We start from the raw sequence: 26185 nt of genomic DNA, 5'->3' as shown, positions 1-26185 counted from the left end.
AAAATTTAGGTTTAGGAAGCGCGTGCTCCTTGAAAATAGAGGTGCAATCTCTATTGATACTTTTAAATAACCATAGAACATTAATACATTTATTTTTTAACGTTACTCCCATTGATGATTTTTATAATAATATAATATTATATGTATTACATTGCTAGTTTTGATAATAACGTGTACATTATTTAAATACAATCTGTACTCAAATACAATACTATAGAAAATTCCAACTTGCCTCTTGTGCCCTTTGCGAGTATAATAATATATTCTTTTTTATTTCCCATTTTAACGAAAAATACACAGAAAATTATACGTAATTTTTCAATTCGTGTCACTGTAAGCAACCGTGCCGTACAGTGCTAATAAAAAAATCAAAACTGTGATATCACTGAACAAAGGAGTGCGTGGGGTGTCAAAAAAATCAAAATAATACCAACATAAAATTACCTGCTCTTTGCCGGTCTTCCAAGCATGCTTACGGAATTCGGATACAAGGAGTGGACTTAGGGAAATAATTATTATTTATAAAGCTCAATTATAACTTACATAGATTAAATATTAAAAGGGGAAGAGGGTAACATTATTTTTTAAAGCAAACGTATTATTAAATTAAAGAGGGGTTATTAAAGTCATTGTTAGATCGAGACATCGCTTGTCAAATCTGACGTCAGGGGAACGGTATAAAGCGGCCTTAAGACGCTCAATATATTTTACTGAACTTGTACTTAGTTAGACTGATGATAATTAATTAATTACATAGACACATCAAACAAAGTATAAAACCACACAATAAAGTCAAAAACATCAAGGGCTTAAATTAATAACGAGTTCAGTTATGTAAATTAAGGTTAATAAAATAAACGATTAATATTTTAAATATAACGAACTTGCATCAAAAATATCGTGAGTAATAATGGATCGTCTTAGGCCCGCTTAACACTTTAAATGAACAGGCCCAAGTATTGTTTCTAATTCGTAAAGTTAAAATGCTATATTTATTTGCCGCTATCAAGAAGCAAGTTGAAATTAACATAGTATTCATAACAGAATGAATAAAAACATTAGGTTCAAATAATATAATGAAAAAACGAACGTCAAATTTGACAATGGCGTCCGTCCTATAATGACCAATTTTACCTACAAATCTATCAAAATTACTAGTGAACTTACATCATATTTTCCCATACACCTATTTGTTTAATACCTAATATACCTTAAAATAGAGATATTAGCACAAATTATAGACTAGGACGGTAATTGACAGGCGGTCGGCACACGATCAGTGTTATAAAATATTCAATTTCGTATGAATTTACTCACATTCCACACTCACTTAAACATTACCTTTGATATGTCTATTATTAAGACATCATTCATTTGTGTGATGTGTGTCAATAATTTCCATTCAATCTTCAATAATACTGAACGTGTACAGACCACCACACATACATAAACATGCAAAGTAAAACATTATATTAAAACAAAAATACTGATACTAATATTAAATTAAACATACATCATAATATGTACATAGTACGTAACACGTAAATATATAATGCAGACAATAAAGCTAAAACCACCAGATATTAGATATTAGCTACAATCCCAAGCCTAAGAAATGAATATGCGACATAATTATGATAGAGATTCATATTAATTAAGAATAAGTAATATGATAATGCTGGATATATGATATTAGGAGAAAAATATGACAGTGGAGTATTTATTAGAATGCGTAAATAATATTTCTACATTCCTTAATAATTGTAAAATATTGCAGTGTCATAAGGAGGAAGCGATCGGGAATAACAGTTATTTTACTTATAAGTACCTAGTGCCTTAAATTCTTGTGACCTAATACTTAGCAACATTTGTGATTTATAATCGCTTAATTATCTACAAAATAATCAGATTCCTTATAAGTCACACTATATAAATACTACATAGAAAAAATGTAATTTAATGCAAATAAGTTTATTTATCATATTCATAAACTTACAAAACTTCGATTACTTACAAAGTGGGGACGTCCACAGTGCTTCGATTAATAGAAAAGTGTGAAAGAAATGTGTATATGCACTGTCTACTAAAGCTTACCTAAACATCACTAATAGTATTAAATACAGAGCATTTGAAATGTCTCTATGTTTTGTTAATAAAATACTAATACTAAAAGATGAATTTTGCTGAGCTACCTATCCAAGTATGGTCACAAGTCTTATCAATATCATTCCCAGGAATTTATATATTTCAATAACCTTATGTAGGACTGAACTGTTTAATCTGCGAATTTTCTGCGAATATTAAGTAAAATGAGTTGTGATAACTGTTTTATTTCATAAGGAAGCGAGGAGCATAATGCATAGCATACAAATATTCGTACAATTAGGGGTAAGAGTAAATGGGTTGGTTAAAGTATTGAGGATACTAGGAAAACATAGGACAATGATGATTGTAATAGATAAGTGCTGACATACAAATACCAATAGATAGATGGTAAGCTAACAGATCATAAATAAATTGTAAATTACGGGAGATGCAAAAGTACTGGGATACCATAACTGGACTATCGAATGCAAGGGTAAATCGTGAGATTAAATGAGTAAATAAATAAAAAGTTAATTCTTCGACGGTTGGAATAGCGCCAAGATATTAAGATATCAAATGTGAATGATAAGGTAGCGAGCGGCATACGGCGTTATTTCCACGAGTGGCAAAGTTTTTGGAGGGTAATATAAGGTACGTAGGTACTGATACTATGGAGGGATATTATGATAAGGTGAGGTATTTGCAAATGCTCGTTTCTAATAATCAATCTTTCCAACATGTACCTACCAAATTGTCAAATTAGGTAGGCAAAACATTGGATAGATTGAATATTATTGACGGGCACAAGACCGTATTTATAGGGTAATGTAAGTTAAGGATATTATAAAGCAAGGTAACGGGTAATATCGTATGTATAGGGACAGTAAGTAGGTAAGGATAAAGGGTAATTTAAGGTATCGTTATTATAATGAGTCAATGGCAACGATCGTATTTATAGAGAGGCAAGGGTAAGGTAAAATATAGATACTACAAGGCGAGGTAACGGCTAAGATCGTATTTAGAGGGATAGAAGGTAACATAGGGTATGGATATAATAAGGCGAGGTAATCGCTAAGATCGTATTTAGAGGGTTGATAAGTGTAAATGTAATGAAAGGTAAGGCGTTTAGGGAATCGGTAAGGGTGCTGTAAGGTAGGTGGTTTAGGGGGTTGATAAGGGTGCTGTAAGGTTTAGAGCGTCGGTAAGGGTGCTGTAACGTCTAGGGAGTCGGTAAGGATGCTGCGAGGCATGGGGTAGGGTAGGGTAAAGGGGTAGGGTATAGGGGCGAGTGGCGGCGTCAGGCGAGTCTTGCGGCGGGCGCGGCGCGCAGCAGCGGCGCGTGCTCGCCTGCGACACAACACACGGCTACCCACCCGCACCGCTAGCGGCCTGTGCACCACTCACGGATCTATCCTCATTTATATACTTCGCCCATAGATTAGTAAAGATACTTCTTCGCCTTGAAATTGAATGAAGCCACAATTTTTTTTTGAATTCTTGACAAATAAAAACATTTGAGAAAATTTACGAATAAATAACTAATACTGCGTAAATTACATAATAAATAAATAATTATTTTTTTAAATATTTTAGGGATATTTTAGCACGGAGACGTGGCAAAACTTTTTTATGCAACTTTTTCAATTCTCAAAACTGGGTACATTTTCTTATTAGGAGTCAGTAATCTTTACTTCGCCTTCGACTTCGCCAAAATGATTTCCGTTTATACTTTTAATTTACGGATTTCTTTTTTTTCAACCCGTATGTTTATTTTGTAGCTATTAACAATCTTTAAGGGGCCCTTCCATTAAAGACGTACGAGCTATGGCTGTCAAATACACCAATAAAATTACTTGACTTTATTCCATGAGATTTTATTATAGTGATTTAAACATTCCCTTATTTTAAAACACAATTATTGCAAATATTAAAATATGTGAATTATAAAAGATTTTGGATACTTATAAGCCTTTTATAGAATGTAAGTAATAGTAATTATTTCCAATTACGATAATCTACCTATGGATAAAACTACACATCACTAGTTCGTAATTACGTAGATAATTATTTTTAAGTAACGGATTTTAATAACCGATATAATTTGAGGTCAGTATATAATGATAGTCGAAATCCGTGAGTCGTGCACCTACTCATACACAATTTACATATTATGCGCCCGTAGAAATATTTTGCAAAATTTCGACAGACGCACAAACAATAATACAGTACGCACCAAGCATTACATAAAATGACTTAAGATGAGGGTTGCCAGCGTACACTTTTTGAAAATTTTATTGTCTCTGATAGGCATAGACAAAATAGTCTGTCTTGGTCATAGACATAACAACGAGATAGACTGAAAATTATTTTCAAAAACTGAACGCTGGTTATTCATGGTGATAATAACAATACGTTAAGCTTTTTCGAGCTAAAAGACATTTACTTAACCGTTACACTACATTGTTGCTAATTTTAAAACTGAAAAAATCTTTTTATCTATAATAAAAGTTATTACATTTTTTTCATTAGATTTTTCAAAAATTAAATTAATGTCTAAATAAAAAAGTTTTAAAAATAGCAACACACTTGACGAATATTTCGTATAAAATGCAAGGAGTTATAGGAGCAATGTTTTCACTATATTTTTCAAAAATTAAGATTAATGTCTAATAAAAACGTTTTAAAAATTGCAACTATATCACTTAAAACAAATATTTAATATAAAATGCATAGAGTTAAACGAGCAGAAAAGTCTGTTTTGACGCTTTAATTAAGAAAACTTTATTGGTACAATAATCAAATAAAACTTAATTGGACAGTATGTTATATGGTCTAAGGATAGTTGACACCATCCAATTTCCTTGGAACAGTGAAGGCATATGTATACATAAGTATTTATGATGACCTCCGTCATACATCGTTTATCAACATATGTATGCACACAATCCAATTTAATGTTGATATATCCATTCATTAGTTCTATCTTATCATTGCCTTTAGTTCTAATATTATATGTATGCACTAGTGACTTTTGCTCTCCACTACACCCGATAAGAACAACACAAAACAGTATATTTAACAAAATATTCAATACTTACATGTTGGCATTTTGCTCATTTGTCACATAATAAATCGTAGAAAAAATAGCGAAAGGTAAAATAAAGGAAATACTATTGTATTTACTACCCACATTTGAAACTTGATTCAGTAAATATTGTTACGCAAAAGGGCTAATTTGCTAGCGACCTATATAAAGTGTAATTAAGAAGCGATTGTGGCGACTACCCACAACTCATCAAGAGATGGCGCCACATGTTTCTGAATCATGCTATCGAAGTTTTCTTGCATTTATACAAACTCCGCACTGAAATTGTTAGAGCACAGCCGCTCCCCAAGCCCGGGTGGGAGATTTTCCTTTGCAAACAATATGCGATCAATCCTTAAACATTAATAAAAGCGGCCATTTTACATTACAATTTTTATTGAATCAAGTTATACTTTAATTGCTGCCCACATTAAATACGTGCGAATATAATATCACTAGCGCCTTTAAGTGCACGGGAATACACCATTTCTTCCCAAGGTTACGGCGTACCCACATAGAACATGACCAACGTAACGTCGCAAGCGCCACATAGCACTCATCCATAGTGCATTAAACACATACACGATACGGCGCCGCATCATCACAAGAAAACTCGGAGGCCATACACACATTACCATGGTGAATAATGAAAAAACCTTTTTTTAAATTAAAAAAACCGACTGCTTAATACATAGACCCCCCTTCCCTCCCACTCTTACAATTTATACAACCATTTACATATTTATACAAGCATCACCAATTCTCTCGACCTGCTATCGACGACACGACATCACAACCTTACACGACCTCGCTACATGCAACTATACGACGCCGAATCGTGTGTCTGTCTTTTATGGTGCATTTACATCGACAGACATCTGACGTATCAGACACGGTCCGTAGCAAAATCATAATAATATCATTATGTATATACAATGTGTATTAACATATTTATTATTAATATTTTCCATAATCGCCAGACACGGGCCGTGCCTGACAAAATCTTGTCTGATACGACACGATCAATGTCTGTAGATGTAAAAGAGGCCTTAGCCGTTACTCCCCGAGCTCAAGTGCCACTGTGTTATCTCACCTTGCAGCTGCCGGTTAAGGAGTGCCGTGATGCCGGGCCCGTCGCCCGCCTTCTTCACGACCAGCATCGGCTTGTCCTCGCCCTCCTCGTAGCTGTTCGGCAGGTGGCCGTTGCTCACTGCCATCGTTTCGCTCACCTGGAATTGTGGGCGTATTTCTAATAAGCAAAAAGTAGCATCTAACTGTGTTTATCAAACCCGTTGGATGTGTATGTCCTGGGTCTGCGTTTCTGTGTGTGTGTGTGTGTATCATGCATGATACAAATAATATTAGTATGGAACAAAATTTATTACGAATAACTTGAGAAAAGACCAATAAAGTTAGTGATTTTAGTGAACATTAAGAGAGAAATAAAGAATGATAGCAAGATTGACTAAATGTTTTTTTTTTTTATAATATAGGAGTAGCAGACGAGCACGCAGTCCACCTGATGGTAAGTGGCTACTGCCGCCCATGGACATCTGTAATCAACCCTAGATAGGATTAGATATTCCTACCTGAGGTCGGCCACAAATGCGCCGCTACCCCTAAAGACAAAGCTGGAACGCCTCGGAAAAGTCTGTCTCCCTTACCACACCCTTCAAACCGGAACACAGCAGCGCCTAACACTGCTGTTATTAGGTAGAAATAGGTGTGGCGGTGGTACCGCCGGAGTCGAACCGCAAAGGGTTCTACCACCTTTAAATAAAATGAATGAAGGAGAAAATGAGTGGATAAATGAAAAAGTGGATAAGTTTAAACCCAAATTTATGAATGATGGAATGAAAATCATTAAATATAATCTGAAAAAAACTATTTAGAAGTAACAAACGATAAAACGTATGAACAGTGAATAAGAATCAAGAGAAAATCAGCGGATGAATGAAAGAGTGGATAAGATTGAAGGCATTCATTCATGAATGAATGGATAATGGATTCAGGAATTCATTAATGAATGGATTGAATGGAATTTAAATCATTAAATATAATATGAAATAGTCAATTAATGAAGTAACAAACGACGAAACATATGAATTGTAGGAAAATATCACGCAGTAATTTGACCAACCTGCATAAGTTTGTGTACCACGTCCCTGCCGAGGATGTGGTCGAAGACTGCCTGCAAGAAGGCGTCCGACATGATGGACAGCTTCAGCTTGTCCCGGTGCCACACCAGCACCCGCGACTCCTCCATCGCCATTATCGACACCTGGAACATTTCAGCAGTGACTCGGTAGGATGTATCAAATGTACGAGTAGTTCTCACTCGATCTATATAACGTGAAGTGTTCGTAAAAAATGAGATTTTTATAGGTATATTTGTTTTCAAATTATTTGCAAATTTTGGAACTACGAGTATCACGAGTATCAAGACTAACGAGACACTGCAAGTTTAATGAAATTTACCACTACGAAATATTTCTTTATTATGCGGGCCACAGATATGGAAACTTTGTGATCTGTTTATGCCATGATACTATATCATTTCGTGATCACTTAACAGTAGATGAAGCATTAAAATAATATAATAATTTACCTGAAAGTACTCGTCAGTGGAGACACCGAACCACTCGGGCGAGTCCAGGAAGTGGTGTGGGAACACTATGTGGAGGGCGCGCTGGTTTTGAGACACCACCAGTCTGAAACATTGCAGTACATAATATAGTTTAGTGGACCAGCAGTCTGGGACTGCCATATTAGGATGGTTAAGTCACGAGTAGACGCTAGAAAATATTCAACACTCGCACCAATTGCTAGGCAACACCTTATTACCTAAAAGATGTGGAAGGTTGAACCATTCTTCGTTTTGATATAGTTTATTATTTTAAATAAATATAATACAAAATATCCTGGGTACAAAATTCAAGAAAAAAAGAACATATTTGAGTACAAGTTACCTAATTAATGCTTACTACACTCATTTGTAACGGTACGTAAAGAGACGTTTGTAGACGAGACCACAACGACAAAGCGCAAGCGACGCAAGGAACTCATACAAACTTAGCGCCACCCGCCGGCGACCGCGAGACGTTAATTAAAACGAGTTGCGAGACGCCTCGCCACGTTAACCGCGCTCTTCAGGCTTGTCTTTTGTGACAAGTGTTCAACATTCGTACGGCGGTTTATATTTGAGTTATTGTTGACTATAACAAGCTACAAACACATTATTATATTGATTACGAATTTCCTGTACTCCATCGCGTGGATTTCCAATTTTTAAGGAGAATGCTAGCGTGAAAAACATGTTAAAAGCGGTTAGGCTGTTTCTAACATAGAAAAGGCATAAACAGACTTTCATCGTTTTTAAGCCACAGTCACAACACCACTTTTTAAGGAAGTATTTCGGTAAAACGGACCACAATAACAAAGCGCAAGGGAACTCAAATATTGCGCTACCCACCGCCGATCGCAAGGCGCTAATTAACTCGAGCAACGAGACGCCTCGCCATGTTAAACGCGTTCTGCAAATTTGTCATTTGTTAACCGCTTAGAGAGTGTACGCTTATTTACATTTAAGTTGTGGACACGCGGGATGGCAAAAGCACACACTGTCAGTAATAGCAATATATTATAGAATAGGTTAGGCACAGGGCATTTTTTAAATTAACTGTATGTACATTTTGGAACTGCTACTAAACAATATATATGCTCATAAGACAGTGTAGCATAAAACGCAAACGACCCAAAGCAACTCAAACTTTGCACCACCCTCCACCGGCCGCAAGGCGCTAATTAACAAGAGTTACGAGACGCCTCGCCACGTTAAACGCGCTCTTCAACTTACATTTGTGTTAATTGTCACACGTTTGAGTTAAGTGTGGTACGTTTGTGTTAATTGTGTTCATATGCGTACGTTGGTAATTGGTACCTATAAGCATCTGTCTTGTATTTGAAAAAAATATGCATTTAGGAAGTAGTTGTGACATTCTTTTTAGATTATAATTAAAAAAAAACATAGTAGTTAGAAGTAAGTTAGGTAGGTGATAGAACCATTAGGTTCCGCCAGGTACCACCGCCACATATTTAAGCGACTGACTTACAGATGAGGAAACCATCTTAATCTTCAGAAGTAGCTTCCCTATATTAGTGTATCGTCTACGGAAGTAGCGACGCATATCGGGTAGAACTAGATGGTCGTGAATTCTAGATGGTATTGATTATAGATGTCCATGGAAACAGTGACCATTTACTATCTGGTGAACAGCATACTCGTGCTACTTCAGTCATATAAAAATGTTTAGAAATAATTACTTAAAGACAATCATAGCTTTTTACTTCTTCGTCTATATAAAATCACCTAATGAACCACAATTACCCACAGAACCCCTGACCTATAACCAATTACGATTGAACTGCGGTCAGCCGCCGGCTCGCACCACTCAACCCATCCCAGACTGCATGACGCCCTGTCACAACCGGACGCCTGGCGCCGCTCCAACATGTCCAATATTTAACATTTTCAAACGTTTCATATTCATGACGAGTAAAATTGCGATTTATTACACAATATACCTTTTGTTATAAAATATATTTATGCGCTTTCACCCTTACATATATGTATTATTTTTTATAGAAAATAAATAACCCGCAGGTCTGTGTAGCTGGCAATGTAATTACAAGTAGTTTGTATGGTTTATGTTTTTCTATTGTAAAAAAGAATGAAATGTAAAACAGTTGGCCGAATAAGTGTGTCATGTAAAATCTAGGGGAGCAGAAAATATACGTTTTGGCTTGAAAATACAAAACATCTTTTAATTAATCTCAATTTTTTTTTATAATAAGTAGCAGACTAGCATGCAGTCCACCTAATGGTAATTCCACCTATCGCTTTTTTTTATAATATAGGAGTAGCAGACGAGCATGCAGTCCACCTGATGGTAAGTGGCTACTGCCGCCCATGGACATCTGCAATCAACCCCAGATAGGATTAGATATTCCTACCTGAGTTCGGCCACATATGCGCCACTACTGCTGTTATTAGGTAGAAATAGGTGTGGCGGTGGTGCCGCCGGAGTCGAACCACAAAGAGTTCACCACCTTCATATTCGCTTATTACATTCCTACCTGAGTTCGGCCACAGAAGGGCGTGGCAATAAAGCGACACTTCGCAAAGCGTTCCACCTAAATCCTGGGATTATGTTCGAAACCCCATAGGCCATGGGCGGCACTGATTACGTACTATCAAGAAAAATGATAAAAAAGAATTTGCGCGTCTTTTAAAGCAATGATAAAAAGCGTGTAAAAAGGTGATCATAAGGAAGACCCTACCATTTTACCAACAAAAGACCCTGACCTATACTTTATATATTATCCGAAGCCCGAAACATGATTGAACTTTGGTCATTAACAAAGAATGTGGAAAATGTAGAATGCGCTCTTTATTGAATTTTCATCACTTAGGTATCCAATACATATAATAAAAGTCCAAAATGACGTACTTTTTTCTTTTGCAGCAAACGTACATGTAACTTATGGTACTATACCACAATAATCACAGCAACCTTTATAACTAAATCCAAAGCAGAAAATTTTAGGTAATATTAATCACAGGTGCATAGTTACTCCTAGGAAGTATCAATATTGAATCATCACTCAAGACAGATACAACCATAAAGTCGCCTTCAAATTAACCGCTGCTTGCGCTACTTCGTAAATCTATAAAAAACTGCGCCACTGCAGAGCTGCTACCAAAAGGCGTGTTTTTTCATCGGAATCTATCGCGAAACTGAATGGACAACACTCTAAAGCCACGCGATAACAGCGCTGCACTCATGCGACAGTGGCTAATTTGAAGTCTCCTCAATAATAACACTAGTAGAGCTAATATATATAGTACAGTAGAGCCTATAAAGAGGCATGAAGCAGATATTTCTGCCTTATACATGTATTGATGTATAAGGACATTGGTGTCGACGTTAAGGAACAGAATATGAATCCGTATATCCCTAATGCCACCTACTCGTCTGCATATTTTTAATATTCTCAGGGTACATCCTAGACACCGCATGATGCTCTGTCATAGTCACTTGGCGGCGCTCCAATGGCGATGTATCACACGATATTTAACATTTTGGGGCGGTTTGGATCCATGACAAGGCAATTCTAAGCGAGTTTTGATTTATTATACTGGCCTTTAAACTAATATCTCAAGAGTTCGTAAATCCAATACATTACTTAACTTCAAGTGGAGCTATAATGCTGTCTGTCATAACGCGGATGGTCGGTGAATAATTGTATGCTTCCGGGCATGTTTCAGGAATTCAGAATGTAACATAAGAAGCATACGAGCATGAGTGGAAACTGCGGGCAACGGAAATCAGTTGTAACAAATATGATGCATGATTTGAGTTGTACAAACTTAAAAATGGATTTACTTGACATTTTTGGAACCCGGAAACCTTTTGCAGACAAATTCGGTAAGGCGATCACTTTATTTTATTGTATTTTAAAAAGAGTCTGTTTTATAAAACTGGAGTATCTTACAAGTGCGCAGTCGGCATTAACGCTACAAATAGGTGTGGCGGTGCTTCATACTCTAGCGAACCATGTACTAATATGGTTCGCTAGGGTACTGTCACCTTCAAAATATCAAACGTATATCTTTGTATATTGGATTTTTGTAAGAAACCTTATAACATCGCAAAAAATTCTTTACTTTTAATTTGGTTAAAATAGGTCAAATCAAAAATACCGCATATAATATGTATTTATGTGTATATCTACTCATCCCCATTGTACAAATACAAACGCCCTCGTCGTGGTACGTGAGAACCTGTCGAGCCTAATGGATTTTTATCACTCCGTAACCTCTACGTATAACCCATACTCATTCCATTTTATAGAAAATGTCTTATTACACGTGAAGGTCGAGCCCTATAAATATAAGGGACGAACCTTGCCCAAAATAATGATTGTTTCACTGAACCATAATATATGAAGGAATAAATAAAATCTGTCCGTAATTTTTAAATACTTACCTTATATTTAGATTTATCTTTTTATCTATTCTATTGCTTTTTATCTATCTATTATTATATTATGATTTTATCCTGTTTATCCACACTTTATTCTTGAACTCTCTACTAAGTGTGCCTGCGGGCAGTTCTATCTTATGCTTAATTATCTTAATCATACTGTTATACGGTTAGGGAATAATTAAAAAATTAGCAATCCGTCCGTAACTTATTCGAAGATATCTATATTTATTAACAAAAAATGATCCTAAAGTGAAGTAATGCACTCACATAGTCACTCCGATTTAAACGATTCCAACGACACTACTTATGTTATAATCCGTAAGGTGTAGGGCATGCAAAAGAATAAGACATGCATGTACATGTGCTCGTAAGACATTACCACCCACAGTCGGGTAAAAATGTACAATCACATACTGACACGTCTACTTATAAGAAACACAACCGAATACAACTAAAATAAATCCCCCAGACGTCTTGGACTATTACCGAACATATCTGTTACGAATCCTCTTTAAAACATTACACCGAGTGAAGATAATACAGTTTTTAACGAGCGCTCGTAAATCCGAACGACGGGAACAAAGCTGAGATAGCGTCCTAGTAAACTGTTCAGGACAAGCCAGTCTTTATTGTCTTTTGTACTCGTGTCGTTGCGTTAAGCCACCATTTACAAATAGGCTTTGTGATCGTAATGTATTTTAAGATGGTACTAGTCCAGACTCACCAGCGGCACACCTATTTCTATCTAATAAAAGCGTGTTAAAGTAAGCACTGTTCGCTCCTGCTTTCTGATTAGAAGGATACGCTACGTTAGAAGGACTTGTATGTGATATTCCAACTTAGTTGAATTCCAATTCCAATTAGAGGAAACTATGCATGTGTCGCCGCTATCAAGTAGAAATGCAATCCTATCAAGAGCAATACAGATGTCCCTGAACGGCAGTGGCTACATATCATCAGATGGACTACATTCATTTGCTACATTTATTTTACAAAAATAGGCTTTGTAATAGCACCGTATTTTGTCGTCAGTCATGGATAGTGTGAAGTAATTGCCGTGTGTATCGTGTCACTGCGTTCAGCCAGTCGATGTAGATCGACTTGATAAAACGGTGTAAAAACAGTATAATTAAGAACTTTGTCTTTCTCCGTACGAGGATCGATTATAGATTAGGTGAAGACGCATTTAATAGACCCGCGAGACTCGGCCCACCGCCAGCAAAAAGATAAGGAATGATTTAAGAGACGAAAAAGATCTTCATTCAACTCAAACTCCGACAATTCACATTGGAACAGCGTGGTGGAGTTTGTTTTAGGCCTTTTCAACTTGTGAAGAGATATCGTTAGCCAGCAAGAGTAGCAGGCGATCGAAATTCCCAGTTTTTCATTAACTACGGATAGGAGAACAACAAATAAATCCCACAAACGTCTTTATTGTTACGAATCCTTTAAAACCGTTCCTCCGACTGGGAACAAAACAGTTTTTAACGATGGTTCGTAAATCCACACGACGAGCTCAAAGTGACGCAACAGCTGAGATAGCGACCGAGGTAATACGGTGTTCATTAGTGTCTTACTGTCTTTAGGGATCTATAGGGATGGATGATGAAGGTGGTAGGACCCTATGTGGTTCAACTCTGGTGGCTCCACTACTACATCTAGTTCTACTCGTAGTAACAGCAGTGTTAAGCGCTGCTGCATTCTAGTTTGAAGGTTGAGGTAAGGGAGACATGATTTTCCGAGGCGTACAAACTTAGTCCTCAGGGGTAGCGGCGCATCTGAGCAGACTTCAAGTAGGGACCTATTCCTACCTGGGCAGCACAAGCCAATTATCATCAGGTGGACTGCATGCTCGTCTGCTACTCTTATATTAAAAATTAAAAAAAAACACGCAGATGTCCTTATAGTTACAAATCCTCTTAAAAACGTCCCTCCGACTGTGGATAATATAGTTTCTAACGATCGCTCGTAAATCCATACGACGGGTAGCAAGTGACACGACAGCTGAGATAGCGTCCGAGGTAATACGGTGTTCATAAGTGTCTTACTGTCTTTAGTATTCGTGTCACTCAGTTAAGCCAACCTTTGTAAATTTACTTGGAAATCGTAAAGTATTTACGGTGACGACTATCTACGTAAGCGGTTAGAGATGATGTGGAGATGGTTCGTTAGGAGGCTTACAAAACGCCTGAGTTTGACCGGATACCTTCGGCTTTTATGTTATTATTCATCTACTGTAAGGTAATTTTTCAAGTATTTCAAGTCATTCATGCACATTTAAACTATTTCATATGAAAAAATAGGGTACTAGGATCGTCTGGCAAATAAAACATCTTGTCGGTTTTCTAAAGCGAAATCATGAGAAATGATTTGAAAATCTATTAACATCGCTATCTGAAGAAAAGGAAAGGTATCCCCTTGATTGCAATAGAGACCACAATATACAAAAAGACTGCCGTATATAAATAGGTCAAATGCTTCTAGGAAGAAGACTTAAAATTTTGCAGGAGAATTTAGTGCAAATAGGCCTCCAGTTGATTAGATCCAGTTTTACGTAATACAAATTGCAAAACTTTCCTTCCCTCAAGTTTCAACCACTTGACCTAATGGCTCTTAAAAAGGCTCTTGTTTTTGAAGATTAAACTTCTTACTAGAATCCGGCATAATTCCAGATTCCGAGTTTTGGGGCTAAATTTCGCAAATTTTCTGGTGTTTATAGTTTCTCTTTCCATAAAAATTCTTACAATTAAAACATAACAACATAGTTCAAAAAGTAAAACGTAAAACAATAAAGAAACAAAAATCTATAAATTACACTAACTTGATTGCTACTCGTAAATAAAAAGATTGCCTGTGTATACAGCAGTACAAATATAGAACTCCCTTTCACATGAACATAATCACAAATAAATTGCTAGTCTTAAGGACTGGAGTACAATAGACTTGAGCCATTATACTATTTCTTTACTAATAGACCATGACTGGTTTCAGTGACCTCTGGGCTCTAAACCCCGAATCCAGTGTACGCCATGTTGCACCCTACACAAACAGCTAAAGTACGAAACCTTAAAAATGATTCGATACCATGCATGAAGATTTACAAAGCTTCTAAGCAGATATGCATGTACTATTAAATAAGTGGAAATTTTAAAAGAACAAATGAGAAAATGGACCTTACAATAAATCACGCCGCCGAGAGCGATGTTTATAAAGGCAAGTGATCGAGATCAAAGGTGCCAGCTCCATCGAGTTCACACTGAAAAGGAAAATGATACGGCCGCCCGAAATAGGCTACCTAACGATACGATCATGCTGTGTTACAATCTATACGAACAAATAAAATTGAAGTGTTTGTCTGTACGGACTATAGAAACTTTACAAGCTATAAAAGAGATTCACGACATCATAAAATTCAAGATCGACTAGAAATTTCAAAAACGCTGTTTTTCAATTTTGTTAACCGTAGCTTTGGATATTTTTGAAATGAAAAAGGAGTGACATTTCCTTTAAATTCATCAGTCACGACATGACAGTTTCGTCAAAATAGATCCATCTTTTATTCCGAAAATATTCCCGTGTAAAAATTGAAAAAACTAAAAGCGGGAGAGAGAACGACAACGGAAGCGCCGACGTACAAAAACAGAAAAATATGTAACAATTTTAGAAAAGAAGCAATGGCAAAGCTTTCACAATCAATTGAGTAATTTCATCTTACATATAAGTGTACTTTAAAGATGTGAGTACTAGATAAGGTCCAAATAGCCCCAAGGGACAAGTGTACCATTAGTTAAATATGACAGCAATGAGATACAATCGAAAGCAAGAACCTACTTGCATTGTCGACACAAGGTCTACGGCCTACCCAGCAATAGCTACATGTAATACGTTATCAGTCGTAGCGATTTTTATTTCATCAAAACCCCTTATGATTTCTTTAAATAATATAGCGTAATAATAATAACAGCGTATGGTGATAAATTGTCAAAAAATATAAAAGTACGTTATTAAGTTTACCTAACTTTCTGGAGATTATAGTTGTGTTCTTTTTATTTTCAAATTTGTCCGTCCAGGCAAATTTATTTTCATCTTGGTATATAATATACCAAGATTGAAATAGATTTTGTTTTCATAAATCTAATCAGCCTTAACGACGACCTTTGTAAATTATTTACGCATGAACGCTTCAAAAGTCAAAACAAAATTGATTTTAAACATAATTACCAGGAATCGATAACACAATGAGTTTATTATGTACCCGTAGTAGCAATAAACAACTACGAGCCTCTATCTGCCTTTCTATCTCCATCGTTCCACTACCTATCTCTACCTTACACCATTTGTGCTGTTCTGAATTTGTGTTCTGCCTGTCTGGACTAACCAGTAAATATACAACCTGCGGAATAAAGATGAGCAATATAAAGGGAAACTAAAAGTTATAACCTAATAATCTTCTGCACGTGCGTAGCTAAAGCTTTGCTAAGTGGGTCTCTAAAGCAGTGTAGTGCTCAGCGAAAAATAATCAAAATCTCGTCTAGTCTTCGAAATTTGCCTTCATATGTGCTAAGGACCCCCTCCTTAGCAGATATGAAGGCAAATTTCGTGGAAAAAATTGTGTTGAAAAATTGTAGGCGGAAAGAAAAGGTCCTCCTGTTTGAAGATTTTCTGGCTTAAGAGGCGGGGGTTCTGACCCATACCTCCCCTTAACGCCCATAGCTTCTATATATTATTTAACATTGTTCTCAACCATACACACACATTTACATTATAATTTACCTAAAAATGACAACACATCATAAGCGATTAAGATATCCGCTGCAAGAGCCACCCTACATCACACCGGTCGCGAAGCCGGTCCTACATTACGCAATACGCCTATAAGATAACGTACAAGGCATTACTTTTGCTTTCAACCGCTGATGCTTCATTCACAAAAAGCTTGTTAGCCTTCTCAATAAGAACGATATGTACGTAAGGTATTTAATGCGAACACCAATTTATTGGATTATTACTCGTAATGCCATTAGCACTTATTGGCAATGACCCTGATTAGAGCGGAATAACATTTATACAAAAGTCAAAGATATACCATATATAAAATATATTAATCTATCAATAATGATACTTTCTCGTATTTATAAATTTACACGATTTAATATTGTCCGTAAGACATGACCATTATGTATATAGAAATATCGAGATCATCATGTATAGTGAATTGATAAATTGAATTTTGCGCCTTTTGTTCATAGGTTTACTTATATCGGTGATAAGTTCTATGACACAAAGCACTTCATTAATGCGTTTTACACATCATGCCAATTGGGTACTTGACAGTTATAACAATAAAATATGAAATATGTTGGATATGATAGCTTATAAGTAAACATAAATTATGCAGTATTTCGTTTATTTTTTAATACGTTCTAAGTATTTTAATTTTTAAAAAGAAATTTTCGATTTTTTATCTGTGGATTTTAAATCCCAAAACGGCTACAGTGCTGCCTCAAATGTCATGTGACGTCAATACATCGAAACCAAACAAGACAAATAATAATTAAATCGTTTGCTGTTAGAGTTGGTTGAATTTATGTTGTGAACCGAAATGGAGCCATATTATATTAAAGATGATAGCGTGAACCTGCTTAAAGAAGATCCATATATGCAGTGCAATAAATCAAAATGGATACAAAAACTTCCGTGAGATAACCTATGGAAATATCAAATAAACAACGTAAGTAAAACATTCTTTATATTTACATTTAATCATATCGGACAATTAAAACATTTCTTAACTGACTTCAGACAGAAGAAAGGTTGTCTTCAAGTAATTATTAAGATTTTTTTAAATATACTTATATTCTTATGTGAACTGTTTTAAGGTTATTAATTGGTTATATTTATATTTACAGATCTTCCCGACAATCGTATAGTGACAACGTTATAGAGTATGTGCAGTTTAAGAGGAAGGCAAGTTTGTGTTTCACGAAAAGTAAAAGTTGTCCTGAACACAAGGTACATCAATGAAAATGAAAATGTTATGACTGTCCCGCCTAGAAGAAGTGAGGAGCCAAAAGTTTCGAAAGTGGGCACCAGTCTGAAATACATAAAGTAAAGTACACGGGAAATAGTACTTCTTTACTTGCGTAACCTACCCAACAAGATGAAGGAAGAAAAGTGACCATACAGTTCCTATTATTGCATTGCAATTTAATTCTGAAAATGACAGTGATAAAAATATATATCCATTTGTTACGGAAAATAATTTTAGTAATGAAGAAAAGCAGACACGCAAGCAGCACAAAAATTTAGCTTAGGTGATCTGTAGTAATTATTGTAACTGTAACATATGATAAATATATACAAAAGTTCTACTGTGTGTACTCACTAATAGAACCATATAAACCAAATAAACAAAGAAATCGGTTAATAAAATACTAATATTAGCAAATCATGTATTTTTAATTATACAGTCCTGTAACTTAATCAGTGCACATGCACCATCAATAATAACACAGTCATGTGCACTGATTAAGTTCAGTTAGCAAGAGCTTCAATATAAACGAAGGAAATAACAGCTTCAGCATGCTTTAAGGTGATCTGTAGTAATTATTGTAACTGTAAGATATGACAATAAATATATACAAAAGTTCTACTGTGTGTACTCAATAGAACCATATAAACCAAATAAACAAATAAAAGACTAATATTAGCAAATCATGTATTTTTAATTATACAGTCCTGTAAGTTAATCAGTGGCATCAGTGCACACGCACAAGCAATAATAGCACAGTCATGAAATATTTTAATTGTGTCCTATTAATTACAGAATGGGCCCTTAAAATAGAATTCTCATAGACGTCTTATAATTCTATTCTTATCATAGACATCTGTATAATATGTTAAATATATGAATACTTCCACTTGCTGTTTTGTTTTGATTACGTCCTGTTCCAATGATTTGGAATTGACGAATCACTCGAGAGTTACTAAATTTATTCCTTTTTCTCAATAATACTTCTCTTACATAAATAGTATAAAATGTCATTGCTTGCAAACAGAGGATTTAAACATATAAGAATCTGCAAGTTCTTTAACGTTTATGAGATTTGGGTTTAGGAACTTGTATAAGCAAATTTGTTAGGATATTTAGCGATCGTACTTGTACACATCGTCACTGCACACGCCTTGTAATTTGACATTCTTGCTAATAAAAGGTAAATAATTCCCAAGATTTCCCCTGAAGTATGTGTAGCGTCGAAGTTTATTTCTATATTTTCAATGTGTTGACGTCACGCTACGAAATGACACTTGACCGCCTGTTTTGGCGTAACGTTCCGTTTACCGTAATAAAAATATGTTTTTTATTAATAAATAGCCCTTTTTTCGAAAATATGATCAATGAACGGCATATATAATAGGTATATGAATTCATTAAAACAGTTTCCCAAAAAGTGTCAAGTAGCCAATTCTCACTGAAAATAGTATGTAACTGGACATCCACTAGGGAATATAAAAAATAACATTTGATTAGTATAAACTTCATTTGCATCTATTTATGTCTAAACATTTGCAGTGAATCAGTCAATTTAAAAAGATTAAGTGACGCACGATGCGTATTTGAATAATAATAAACTAGAAAAGCAATTATAACATAAACTTTCCCAAGAGAATGAGAAGATAACTGGCATAAACATTTGCTAATAAAGATAAAATTAACGAGGTTAAATGTATGTAAATACATAATTAATATTTAATTTGAATTATCGATTCACTTCGTTAATTTATGATGATAATTATATAAAGTCGACATTTTGCCTCTTAAAACATTATCCTAAACGAATAATTGAACTGTAACCTGAAAACTCAAATTTACATGTTATTGATTTAATTTAAAGTAATATGTAGACACGATAGGGAGGTAGGGAGAGATGGCATCTATCAATTGGCAAACCATCTTATTACAAAGTCTCTACCTCGTATTTACAAGACGTAAAACCTCCGACAACAGATGCCAATTCCATTAATTAAAAAACAGACTTCTAACATAAAGAACCGTTACAATAATTCAATTTCCCATCACGCCCATCAGGAGCTGCCGCCGCCGCGTTGGGGAAAAAGCGCCACAATCGAACGCCACAAATGGAGGTATCATGTGAACCCGCCCGAGGTCGAGGAACCGTTTTAATGAACGCCTGTCTCCACTCCCGTTACTCACCCCTTATTAGTCACGACCATACCGACTAACGACTAGTGTATAAAACATTTCAATCAATGCAATAATTGCACGTATGAAAGCAAAGCTTACGGCATCGAATTAAGAGTTTCATTTTATGTCATAAGTTGTTCTCCTAGAGTTTAAACATGGAACAGGACACAGTAACAACTTCGCTATTAAAGTGGATGGTAAAATAGATTTCTTAACAAAGCATTTCAACTTGCTACTCCATGTTTAAATGATTGCTAATCATCACGAGTGGACACATTCGTCACAGCTCAACTGTACACATGGATGATATGAAAGAGAGATTTGAATTCACGTATAGTTGTTTAATCAAACCGATTAGGAACGATAGCGTGAGCAGCAACTAATGGAAACAATAACTCTACTGCAGATTTACCGAAACCACCAACATTACTCGTATATTCTTCTCCATTACTCCACGTCATATTAATCTTGCTCTATAAATAGAAACCATTTATATTTTACAGTATTATCGTATCAACGAACATCAAAAATAAACTCAATCTCATTGTTACGTCTTTAATATAATTATGGTTTCCTCGCAAAGGAATTTTGAAATCTATTTATTACTTCGTAACAAAGAGACAGGGCAGCCACGAGACGGACGGGATATATTTGGGCTTAGGACGGTTCATTCAAATTCATTAGTCGGCACCATTTATACTTCTACACATACATCCATGAGTTGTACTCATCTCATTCCAACCGGTTGTCTCCGTTATCGGCATTTCTTCTGCGTCATTGAACATCAGGTAGACAGTATCGACGATTGCGAGTTAAGTCAATTCGTTGAAAAGACATTTAGGTACTTCATTTCTACGTGTGAATTAACTATGGGACTATTCGGTAGAAAATATGATTATGTTATGTTTATTACTATTACTATGTTTCACAATCTTAAAACTTCATGATTCGATTAGGTAGTTGTTTTAAGCTGTTGTATTTTGGTATAGGTGGTGTCAGGAAAAGCAACAGATGTTCCAATACTTCCATCATTCAATAACGATATTCAATGACAGAATTGTGTTTATAGTGTTTTAAATTGGCTTAAATACCTTACTAAAACTTAAAATTAACAACAAAACCAAACCAAGGGTTATTAAATTACTATAAAAACGAACAAAGGATCGATTTAAATTGAAAATTCAAAACCTTTCGGAGTATCAGGTGAATGCAAATGACCGTGAGTCAGAATTACCGCTCACCGATAATTTTATAGAATACACGGTAATATAAAAAATAAAGAAAACTTCGTAATTGCAGTGAGCGTTATCAGCGAGCAGTTTCACCTTCATCTTTACTGAGACAGTATACAGCCGTGACCGACGTAATGCAGTTAGTGTATCGAGACAACTGTGAGGTCGGGCGAGGTAACGATTATAAGAACGAGCGAATAAAACGAACACCAACAAACATTAAGAGAAAACTGGGAGTAATTAAGAACATAAATTCAACTCAGAGGGTAAAAGCAATCAATTCGTAACTTCAAAGGACTTCAAACGGAAGCGTATCAGGAAAATGACATACAAATTTGGCAAAATTACACAGCCAACGATTTGGAACAGAAAACACGAGATAAAATTAATCACTCAAAGATAACTTTTTAGACACACAATTACGACATACAATGTTAATTTATGTAAAATAAAAGTCAACGTGCATCTTTATAAGTTTTTATTAAGTTGCTTCGTTCGTTCCTTCGTTTGATTGACTTTTTAGAAATTCAAGCCTTTTTGCGTTTTCTGGATATTCGTGAAAGCAAGTTCTCTAAACTGGGTGCTTAAAATTATCCTTATTAGACCTGTATGATCATAGACCCAGGTGAATGTGAACAACAGAACAAATACAAAAGTAAAATATCCAAACGATATCAAGATAACTACGATATTTAAATGATGAACATACAAATTGGTAATGAAATTTGACTTTGAAAGAAATCTCATTTTACAGAGAAGAACGGCAAAAGTTAACTGCCGAAGAAAACATGATGACTATAAGATATTATTTTGAACTCTATAAAGAAGGAATATGGAGACATGTATATCACCGACAAAATTCCTTATAAACGATTATTTTAAAAACACGTACATCGTCACAGCGAGAGCTAACGAACTAATCGCATTATAAATCACATCATGCACAACATTTACCGACTTGAGCCTCTGACATCATCTCGTCGAGAACAGGACGAATGTGTTCGCTCGGAGGGCGCCATTGCGAATTTATTTGATGCACGCTCCAGATGTATTTCTTAGAAACGGCTCGCGAGAGGAATGAATCACCCGCGAAATATACAAAGACTTTGTTGTTTCGCTCACCGGATGTTTGAAGCATACTCGGACTTTGTAATGATTGACTACGAACAATTTTGTTTGAGCTTCTTTTTGAATTTGTTCGTTAAGATTACGATATAAGTCACTTTGCGTATCTTAATTTGAGTCCAGTTTAAATTTAGCTACCACAAATGATTACTTGAGAACATTTGTTGGCATTTGCGCCAGTATGTAGTCCCATAAGTTTCAGATCAATACGTTTGCTAGTATCATGTGTTTTGCATCGACACGTGTGAGATACTTATCGTCGAACCGGTAAGTATCACGATCAGCTCGTTAAGATTTAGCATAAAACAGAACATACATTACTGTACAGCCCGCCAGACTAATTATTACCTTCCCATCATACGAGCACATGCAACATCGCATGCGGGGTGCACATTTCAGGAATTTTCAGATTTCTCTCCGCTGATATTCTCCAATTAACGAATTGGGTCGGATAACTTTGTCTTAATTATTTGCCAGAATAGTGGACAGACTAAAAAAAGGTATTGGTATAGCAGTGTGTCCTAAAATACCCACATGCAAGAAACAAAAATAAATAAATCTGGTGAATCGTGTTTTATCTTTTATGTACAAAAGATCTACATAGAGGAATGCGCAAAAAGAAATATATAAAACTGGAAGATGGAAATAATATTTTCTTGTATAAAAACTGCCTGGCGATACACGAGGTCACATGTATGTGAAAATTCCTATTGTGAAATTACTATTATAACCATTATAGACTAATCTATGATTATAACGTTAAATATTTATAATGACACTGGCTGTATTCCACCATTTATAAAAAGATCCACCAAACCCAGATCTTGTCTACAAACTTCTTCTCTACGATCTTCTCTTACAAACTGATCTAATACCCTTTAATTTATCTCCTTTCCGCAATCAATATGCATAAAACCACTCACTTGCCGGAGAGCACTAGCGAGAGACTGTCCACCTTGGTGACCTTCTCGTGCGCGTACAGCTCGTGGCACTTGAGGTGCCTCACGTTCCTCATGCACATCAGCACCCGACGGAACTGCCGCCTCGACACCCGCAGCGGCTTGAACAGAGCTACGTACACCTGGAACAAGGAAGATAACGAATCTGAATATTTATCTCAATTTGCCTTGCAAAGTTAATAATTTAAAACTCATACTAATTTGTTTTTGTTGTTTATCGTAATATTTAAAAAAATACATTTAGACGCTGGATCAGGGGAGTCCTACTTCCTGGACGGAAATAATTTTGTCACGGGAGCATGGATAAATATTGATGACCAATGTAATTGAGGAATAACTTTTCTGAAAGACGTTACTGCCTGTTTCCTGGATTAAATCCTGAAGTCACTTTCTACGACGTCCAATTTAATATACATAGAAAGTTATGGTCTACTCGTAGGTTGGTACCACACGGCTAATATGAGCAGCCTTGGTCCTAAAGCGTCTGATCATAAAATAAAGACCAAAAAAAAGGTGTACCTTAATAAAATGTGTTCAAGTGTGCAAGAACCTCATCGAACATTCTTCAGAAACTTAGCCGGCTTAACACACAACTTTCAATGGAAAACTTAGATATCCGATCAAGTTTCGATAACTCCTCCACATATATTTTGTCAGCAACTTTACTCGCTACAAATTAAACGATATGAAAATTCCAAGTATACTTATTTCTTTGTTTACTGAACACGGCAATAGTGTAAACATGATAGACCTCTTCAAGATTGGTACCTATTGGTAAAAGGCTTGGCACCTATTTCTTTGTTGTGTATTAAGTATGCTCGTTTACACATGATGGTCTGCCTTATGTACAAATTTCCAATTATGGAATATATCCCCCGTTCTGAGCGTTATATCGCAAGTGAACCGTTTTAATTAGAACTCTTAATGAGTCATTAATCATCTGAACCAATGTAGTTCAAACTCGTATGTAACCAATGTAGGTCAAATTTCCATATCGGTACGGGTCAGGCTAATCGTATTAATTCAATTTCTGGACAGAAATCTACTCAAATATAATATAGAACAACAAAATTAATAGACTCAGAATTGTGGCTATTTATTCATTAATTCAGATGTTAATGTAATGGATCCCGAATAGGATTCCAGCCTCAAATTGATCACAAATACATTGGATCCCCCGGGGGTTCAGTTAAAACATCTCATGTAAATATGCTCGTATCCTACCACCGCCTAGTAACCAAAACACGACAAAACAAGCATATAACCATTTGAGTATGACACTGCAGCATTAAAACCGAAAGAAGAGATGATGTCACCTAGAAATTCCTATTTACTTATTCACCATTACGTTACACGAGATATGATCCAGACTCATATACATTAACTCCACATAACTTATCATTAAGCAACCAAGACCTAAGCCGCGTCTGACGTGAGTCTACAAAATGAAATGACACAAGAATCAAGATACGAGATAAACAGGAAAGTGAATTAGTAAACAAGCAATCAGGTGGCGGAGTGAAACCTGACGGGAAGGTCGCCGGTCTCGACGTAAAAAGCATTTGCGTGGGCCATTGCACAAGATATATAAGCGTTATCTAAACGAATCAAAATGGAAATGTTTAAATTTGTACTGGCATGTAATCGTTTGAGGAGTTATCTAAAAATAAAACATAACACGGTATTTAAGGTGGAACTCTTCGTGATCTGACTGCAAAGGCACTACCGCAGCATGTGTTATGCCTAAATAGTAAATATAGTGCTGTAAAACTGTTCTTGATAGGAGACTTCTTCTGAATGGGGTTCGCTATAGAATTCGCTATAGAAACTATAGATAGTGTGGTACTAGTTAGCTTTGTACCTAATACTATTAAATCGTAAAATAAAGTAGGAGTACTTGAACAAAACTCTAAAGAGTACATTGCGTATACCAAACATCCAACAAAACCAACAAACAAGCCAACTTTCACATAAGGCTTCATCCAGACATAATAACAAGTCTCGGATGAAGAGGGAAAAATATATTTTTTCATAATTCAAAGCCCATTCACAGAATGGCCAGTTGGGTGGACCGATAATTTGAGGCGCGATTATCTTTTATTCCAGCAATAAGGCTATAATAAGAGGTCGAGACGGAGCCCACGGGCTCAAATTAATATAAGCACACCTCTCAGGTTATATTTAGAACAAACGGCTGATGACTTTCAGGTAAAGGGTTTGTTCCTAAATGATTACGGAAATAATAGGATACATATTTTTTTCAGTCTCTTGAAATACGAATAAGATCCATTGCGATTCCAATCTTTAAAGGAATTGATTCAGATCTCAAATCGTTAGTGAATATTAAATTAATTTGAATAGAATTCAAAATATGCATAACAATCGTCGTTAAACCGGTAGAAAACGACACTCCTATTTTGAATTCTTTTGAGGAAACGGTATTC

General features: G+C 35.7%; 1 protein-coding gene and 1 long non-coding RNA gene across 4 annotated transcripts in view; one reads left to right on the top strand and one right to left on the bottom strand.

Moving 5' to 3' along the window:
- Positions 1-26185, bottom strand: part of LOC140744743 (popeye domain-containing protein 3) — a 70941-nt gene that overhangs the window by 11151 nt on the left and 33605 nt on the right. For 2 of the 3 annotated variants that reach the window (XM_073076387.1, XM_073076385.1), the window contains exons 2-5: positions 23706-23863; positions 7779-7881; positions 7311-7451; positions 6264-6399 (exon numbers count right to left, since the gene is read on the bottom strand). In XM_073076387.1, coding sequence (XP_072932488.1) covers positions 6264-6399; positions 7311-7451; positions 7779-7881; positions 23706-23863 — 538 coding nt within the window. Of the gene's footprint in view, positions 1-3332; positions 3433-6263; positions 6400-7310; positions 7452-7778; positions 7882-23705; positions 23864-26185 lie in introns of those variants that run through there. The other variant, XM_073076386.1, reaches the window with a different exon arrangement.
- On the top strand, positions 17843-18933 carry LOC140744636 (uncharacterized). Its single transcript, XR_012102564.1, has 2 exons — positions 17843-17950; positions 18129-18933. It is a non-coding gene; the product is annotated as an uncharacterized LOC140744636 (long non-coding RNA).

Source organism: Epargyreus clarus, unplaced genomic scaffold (genome assembly GCF_041222505.1).
Source record: "Epargyreus clarus isolate Ecla_fem2 unplaced genomic scaffold, WU_Ecla_fem_2.2 ptg000009l, whole genome shotgun sequence".
In the NCBI taxonomy this organism is placed as follows: domain Eukaryota; kingdom Metazoa; phylum Arthropoda; class Insecta; order Lepidoptera; family Hesperiidae; genus Epargyreus; species Epargyreus clarus.
The sequence above is the reverse complement of the archived record's forward strand: the minus strand, read 5'-3'. Positions and strand labels throughout refer to the sequence as shown.